The 7,681-nt window shown below is 29.1% G+C and overlaps 1 protein-coding gene across 1 annotated transcript in view; it reads left to right on the top strand.

The window, feature by feature from the left end:
• Window positions 1-2,084: 2,084 nt before the first annotated feature.
• LOC134712118 (nuclear pore complex protein Nup133-like) overlaps window positions 2,085-7,681 on the top strand; it is a 47,912-nt gene continuing 42,315 nt past the window's right edge. Inside the window, exons 1-6 of the mRNA XM_063573289.1 lie at window positions 2,085-2,316; window positions 3,696-3,817; window positions 4,552-4,655; window positions 5,721-5,945; window positions 6,381-6,446; window positions 6,732-6,842. Coding sequence (XP_063429359.1) covers window positions 2,180-2,316; window positions 3,696-3,817; window positions 4,552-4,655; window positions 5,721-5,945; window positions 6,381-6,446; window positions 6,732-6,842 — 765 coding nt within the window. The 5' untranslated portion in view covers window positions 2,085-2,179. The remainder of the gene's footprint in view (window positions 2,317-3,695; window positions 3,818-4,551; window positions 4,656-5,720; window positions 5,946-6,380; window positions 6,447-6,731; window positions 6,843-7,681) is intronic.

The following is a 7,681-nucleotide window of genomic DNA, read 5'->3' as shown; positions in this document are numbered from 1 at the left end:
TTGACGTATTCACACTAAATCCGTCAAATGGTGGATGAGGACTGATTGCTATTTTAGTCTTGATTCGAGCGTCATTAGTGTCTTTTTAAAGTTCCAACGCGCGTCTTCCGTACACAATTTTAGACCTGGTATGGCAAGCCGTTTTGATATTTATTCTTACTTCAAGATATCTCATAAACTTATAAGATTTCTTATGTAGTTTATAAAATATCTAATACAGTTTATGAGAAATCTTATATAGTTTATATTTTCGGTGTCAAAAATATTTTTGTAACTCGCAACTCAACTTTCGAAAAACGCAACTCGACTTACGAAACTCGCAACTCGACAAGTATTTTAGATATTTCATATACAAATATTTATAATATATCGTATATAAAAATATTTAGAATATATCGTATATAAAAATATTTAGAATATATCGTATATAAAAATATTTAAAATATATAATTATAATCTTTAGAAGATAAATTAATACATACAAGATATCTTATAAACTATATAAGATACCTTAAAAATAGATTTTATTACATATTTTTATGATGTATAATATATCTGATATAGTTTATAAGATATCTGATAAAGTAAATAAGATATCTGATAAAGTAAATAAGATATCTGATAAAGTAAATAAGATATCTTATACAGTTTATAATATTATATAAGATAAATATATACAAGATAATTAAATATTATATGATATTGTAGTCTATAAGATATTTTATAAAGTCTCATTATATAAGATAATCCCACATATTATATGATATATCTTGTATATTATATGATATATCTTATACATTATGGGATATCTGGAAATTCGAACAAATAGTAAAACAGCTTGCCATACTGGTATCTATAATAAATTAATTTATTACCAGTCAGTTTCTTAGATAAATATATAAGATATCTTAAATATAATATGAGAAATCTTATCGAGTATCATAATGTAAGATTTCTCATATATTATATGAGATGTCTTGCATAGTATATAAGATATCGTATAGTAAATAAGATATCTTACAGTATATAAGATATCGATATCTTATAAGTAAATATGATATCTTACAGTATACAAGATATCTTAAATAGTGTGTAAGATTCCTACATATTATATGAGATATCTTGTATATTATATGAAATTTCTTATACATGATATGAGATATCTGGAAATTCGAATAAATAGTAAAACAGCTTGCCATAGTGGTATCTATAATAAATTAATTTATTACCAGTCAGTGTTTAAGATAAATATATAAGATATCTTAAACATAATATGAGAAATCTTAATATATAGTATCATAATCTAAGATTTCTCATATATTATATGAGATGTCTTGCATAGTATATGAGATATCTTATAGTAAATTAGGTATCTTATAGTAAATAATATATCTTATAGTAAGTCAATAAGATATCTTATATACTATATACTATTTCTTATATACTATAAAAGATATCTTATATAGTATGTTATATAGTATCATTATATAAGCTAATCTTCCATATCATATGAGATATCTTGTATATTCATGATATGAAATGTCTAATACATTATATATGAGATATCTGGAAATTCAAATAATTAGTAAAACTGCTTGATATATACTGGTATCTATGATAAATTAATTTAAAACCAGTCAGTGTCTTTTTCTGACAAGTGGAAAAAATAATAGAGGCTCAGAATTTTTAAAATTATGTTTGAAAATATTACATTTAATATAAAAGTGAAAAAAGTTAAAATATTACAGAAAATTGCCTAAAAAATTAATAAAACACAAACACAAAATATTAAGACAAAAGGGGGGAACGTTTATCCCCATCGCCTGTGAGGAAGTAAACTCGTCGATAATATAACAAATCTATATTATTTTAATTCGACGATATTATAGACGCAGTCCAAATAAATCCTAAGATGAACACTTTACATTACATTTTTTGTCAAACCGCTTAAATCATTGTTATAAACATTTAATTAACTGTAAGAAATGAAAAAAAGTCGAAGAAATTTTATAATAATTTCGCTTTTTGTTGATTAAAATATATTAAGGATAAATGGAAAACTGGAAAACTGTTAATGTAGACCTTACTTTGTTTGGGAAAGAACGTAAGCGACATAAATCCGTTTGCCGCAAAAAAATAAACAGTTCACATGGTTGTATATATATAGAAAACCATAAAAATGTTCACACCAAGAGGAATGACAACAAGGTCAAGAGAATCTCCATTTTCACAGACAAAACAGAGTGGACGTGCTCAAAATAAGAGAGTTTCAAACTTGTTTACGCCAAAAGGAAAAGGTTCATCATCATTTTCAAAGTACGAATTTGTAGTATATAATTAACTAAATCAAACAATTACCAGTTGATAAGCAAGTATATATCTGCATTAAATGTTTAACCAACATCTCCTTTTATACCTGACTCAAAGACATATAAGGCATATATAATATGAGGCAATGGGCATAACCTGTGAATGGGGACGAAGTCTGTATGTATTATTATTCTTATCAAACACGTTGAAAAAGAAACCGAAATACTATACGTAACGTTCCCGATTTTGGTTCTGTTGTTAGGGATTTAGCTGTGGCGTTCTTTTAGTTATGACGTCATATTCAATGTAAACAAATGAAACGCTTTCATCAGGTAACGTTTTTTTCCATATCAAAAAATTATTAAAAATTAATTTCTACTGAGTTCCAATTTTATATTTTACTAGACTGATAAATTGTTTTATAAGTATCTAATTATTAAAATTCTGCCAATACGGGAATAACTTAGTTCGGGTACATTCATGCTTTGTTTATCAAATGTGAATCAAAACTGTAAATTGGGTGTCAAAAATATTTTTGTAACTCGCAACTTGACTTTCGACACCGCAACTCGACTTACTAAACTCGTAACTCGCAATTCAACGTTTTATTTGTAAATAGTTACAGGAGAATTGCTGTCTCATTCTCCGTCTAGTGGACTTATAACATTCTTTTAAAGAATCCAGTCCTAAGCAAGGAAGAAGAAGAAGAAAAAGAACTCAACATTCTTAACTCTCAACTCACTTTCTTAACTCATAACTCACTTTCTCAACTCGCAACTAGACTTTTGTAACTCGCAACTCGACTTTCTTAACTAGCAACTTGCAACTCTATGATAAGAAACCCTCATAATGGTATAGACCAATTGACAGACAATTCTTTGTTTTTCAAAGCAAATTTTTCAACCTAAATGGAGCATTTTTTTCTTAAAACCATATTTATGCTATGAAAACATGTCAAACATTCCTAGTTTAGTATACACCTTATCGCTTATCCTGGCTGACCCGGCCGCCTGAACTTTTGATGTTAACAACAAATCACTTTTCCATTGTGATATTTTATTATATGTCGTCAAAATTTTATGGGAACCTATATGTGATATCCAGTAATGTCGGACAAATAGCGATATTTCTTACAAACTATAATATATGTATAATTATTTCCATTTGTATATGTCTGCACCTATTTTTCTTAGCCATTTTGAATTTGCCAATTAAAAATAAGCTGTATCTAAATAGCCATTGTTGTGTAAGCAGTACACTTATTTGCATTTACAGTTAAAAACCAACATTTTGGAAAGAAGGAAGGAAGAAGATATGTCATGTATGTGTAAATTCACTGATTAGTTCTTCATACAATGTACTTTTTATTTAATGTAAAATTTCAGAAGCCAAGGCAACAGGTCATTACAGACTTCACAGCTGTTAGAGGAGACAGCTGGACATAAAGTAGAGACCTATGGATTACCTTTGCCAGTCTTGATTACAGAAGTATTAACTACAAGCGACAGTATGTGTAAATAGTAGTATTCTTTCGTTGTATTAGTTTTACAGAAAATTTGCTTCACTATTGTATGTTGTTCCTTTATGATGTATACACTGACCCTAACTGTGTTTTGTGTATTTGAATAAACAAAGCATATACTGTTAGTCTGTAAGGTGCCCTGTAGTTGTTATTGATAAACGTGGACAATGGTGAATATCTAGTTGTTTTATTGGCAATTACAATGTATACCACATCTCCTTATATGTATGCAATAGAGGGATTTTCAAACATCTGTCTTGGTTAATTAACAACACAACAATCTTTTAAAGATACACACTGTGGTCTCATAATGATCCATTTTGAAAATCTTAACATTTTTATTTTATTGAAATAAGTTTTGATTGCACAATGAAAACAGGAGAGATATATGTATAAACTAGCTGATTTAAACTGTATAGAACAAAGTTCATATTTAAAACTATTACATGTATGTTCATTCATATAATTAATAAGCACTGATTCTACAGTTAATGAAAAGTCCGCTTCACAACAGTGCTATAAATGAATAAAGAGATTGATACACATGCACAGTTGATAAGGAATCTTATTGCAATAAAGCAGAAGTAACCAATGACCTTTACAAGTCATGAAAACTAAATATTTTAAATATCGATCATTGAATTGAAATGAATGACTATTTAAATTTAATACAATCTATTGAAACATCTATCATGGAGTATCTTTTGTGATGTTTTCAGGGAATACAGAAATCAGTGTTAGTATCAATTCATCAGGATGGGCATGGTTAGTTGGAGGTAGAAAGCTATTTATATGGAGATATAAACAAGTACAACATGCAAGGGTAACTAGTTAACATTACTTTTAAGCTTACAAATATAGGTTACATATTTGTCATAATGACAAAAACAATGAAAGACAAGTTGAATCAAAATTTGAGTAATGCAATAAAATAAATATAAAAGTATTCCAGAATTTACATGTACCACTGACAACAGTAAATATGACTTGGCAATCATGATGATTGAATCTGAGAATTGGTAAAAAAAAATCTGGAAAAAGTGAATACTGTGGATTCATTATTTTTCGTTGGATACCAATTTTTGTGGATTTCGTGGGTACATATGAACCACGAATTTAAATGATCAACAAATTACAAATTTTCAACAGACTTGCCGGCAGACACTAGCAGAACCACGAAATTAAATATCCACGAAAGTCTAAGTTTTGTTCAATCCAAGAAAATTTGTACCCAGGAACATAAATGAATCCACAGTATATCAGTTTTTATACTGCAATCAGCTAGTTTACTGTACAGATAAAGCTATACGTATAAACGTTAGCTTTATACGTCAATGACCCCAACTGACCTATAAGCCCCGCCTCCTTATTGTATTTCATCAACAACATCACGTCACGACCATGACAACGTAAAGTAACGATGGTCAAACTTTATTCAATGTAAACTTTTATGTCTTCAAATTGGTTATTTATATATCATGTTTATCAAATGTTATTAATTTAGTTCATTTTCCCTTTCTAATTCCTTAATACGCCAATGTCTTACCACCTGGACTACACTCATAGGGAAATACCCCAAAATGGTACCTCAAGAGGGAAATTCTTTTTTAACAATTTCTGTTACATGTTTTTTTCATTTTTCATTTTTTCCCCCCGATTTCAGTATAAAAACAATATACGTATAGTGTCTTGACATATGAAATTTATTTGTATTTGGCACGAAACGGGAAAATGCTCGGTAGAACCTCGCATTTTCCCGTTTCTAAGCCTCATACAAATAAATTTCATATTTCAAGACACTATACGTATATTGTCTAATGAGAAATTTAGTAACACATGACAATTTGGAAAATTCAAAAGATTATTATGGTATGATTGTTATTTTCAGAGTGTATTTTGTAAAGAGTTAACATTACCACCAAGCGATTTAGCCCACAATTCTGACAGAGTCTGTGTTATTCCCAACAATTCAGACCACCAATCTGCTTCCTGTATAGCTGTTTCACCAGAAGGTATAGTCAGGTACTGGCCTAACATTGCAAACGAAGGATCTTCTGTGGAAATAAGTGCTGAACTTAGAGGAGAAGAATGTCAGTGCGTTGTCTGTTTACCTGTAAGTAACCTGAATAAAAGATTAATCGTGTATCTGTTGTAAGGAATGATTCTGAATTTGGTGATTAGACTTCAGCATGTGATTGAAATAGTATATCAGAGTGGTGAATCACCTTGTTTGTCTGTCCCTATGTCGGTTTGTTTATCACTTTTCTCTGTTACAACTAACAAAATTCATTCTAGTTCTGTTGTAGGGCTTATAAGTGAGATTTCCTTAAGAAATCTTTTGATTTTAAAAAATGATTAAATTTTCAATAACATAAGTTGTTTTCTACAAGAACGCCAGCAAAATGTAAAAAAAAATTGTTGAATAATTGACCTAAAGTTGTGTTCTTTTGCATACATATAGATTGATGTGAGACATACCAAGTAATCAGGTAAATATGATGATAAGAATTAATGTTTGTTGTAAATATACTTTTTTTTATTGTTTCAGCCTTTTGGATGCTTGTTAGCAACAACCACAAGTTCTCTTGTATTACTTAATATAGCAACAAACAAGGTATGCCTTATTTATCGTATAACTTTAATATTTGTGTTCTTATAAAAAAAAACTCCTTCAATTGAGCAAAGGCAAACAGATTCATGTACACATGCATGATTTGTAGTTTTATTCACCCAACTGGTTTCATGGAAAGGAAAAAAAATGACAGTGATACAGAAACTTTTGCTCTATTGTGTTTAAACATGTTTTAAAAGTAAATATTTTTAGTTTATGTTTGAATTTTGTCTTTAGAATTATTCTCCTTTACATCTGTTTATTAAAAGTACAATTGTATTTCAACAGAACACATTAACATGTCATCTACTGAAGTCAGCACAAGGAATGTTTTCTGGTATAGGAAGAAAAATGTCATCTTTCATTTTTGGTGCTTCACCACTCCAGCCAACAGGAGCTGTAAGTTTTAAAAGCTTTTTATCTTTATATTCAAACTGAGGTGTTAGGAGACAGAGGTTTCAATAAGTTGGACCCTTGAATTCAATAATAAAAATTCTAAATCTATCAAATAAGAACCTGTCAGATGTTTATAAGACATGATAAGCGTCAGATATTAGTACAGTTGACTGTTTCGTACCAGAGAAATATTTCTAGAAACTCACAGTTGACACAAACGAAGACCAGAAGTTTGACAGAGGGATACAACTCTCGCTTTGCTTAGTAAGTTTAAAATGATTTATTATGTATGGTATATTTATGTAATTGTCTTTTATAATTATAATGAAATAATATTTTTGTTTTGCCTCTTTATTATTCTCATTTAAAGAAATTGTTACTTATAGTTAGATTTGAGCCATTGGTTTATTATTGGGTGCTATGTGAGGGAAGAGGTTCTATGGAGCCCATATTTGATTTTAAAAAATTTGATGCAAGCTATACTTTATTGTAGTTTTAACATGGGTAGACATTATATTCGTGATAGGGTGCATCAATTATTTTGATTCTGATTAGGACAATTAAGGTCATTTCTATGTACGATGTGTATAAAGGTAAAGCAATTGTGTAGGCGCTTCCATAAACTTCCTTTGTTTGTTAAGAAGCAAATAGCTGAAACAGCATGAACAGTTGTCGTAGCTAGGTCAAATATGTCAATTCCAGAATGCAACACATTACAGTCATAATAAATGAATAAGTAACAACATGTGCATCATTTAAGAGTTTGGAATGTTTTAAGTTCATGAAATATATATTAAATGCATGCCAATTTGATAAAATTCATTATTCTGCAGTAATCAATA

The sequence above is a fragment of the Mytilus trossulus genome, chromosome 3 (genome assembly GCF_036588685.1).
Source record: "Mytilus trossulus isolate FHL-02 chromosome 3, PNRI_Mtr1.1.1.hap1, whole genome shotgun sequence".
NCBI lineage: Eukaryota > Metazoa > Mollusca > Bivalvia > Mytilida > Mytilidae > Mytilus > Mytilus trossulus.
The sequence above is the reverse complement of the archived record's forward strand: the minus strand, read 5'-3'. Positions and strand labels throughout refer to the sequence as shown.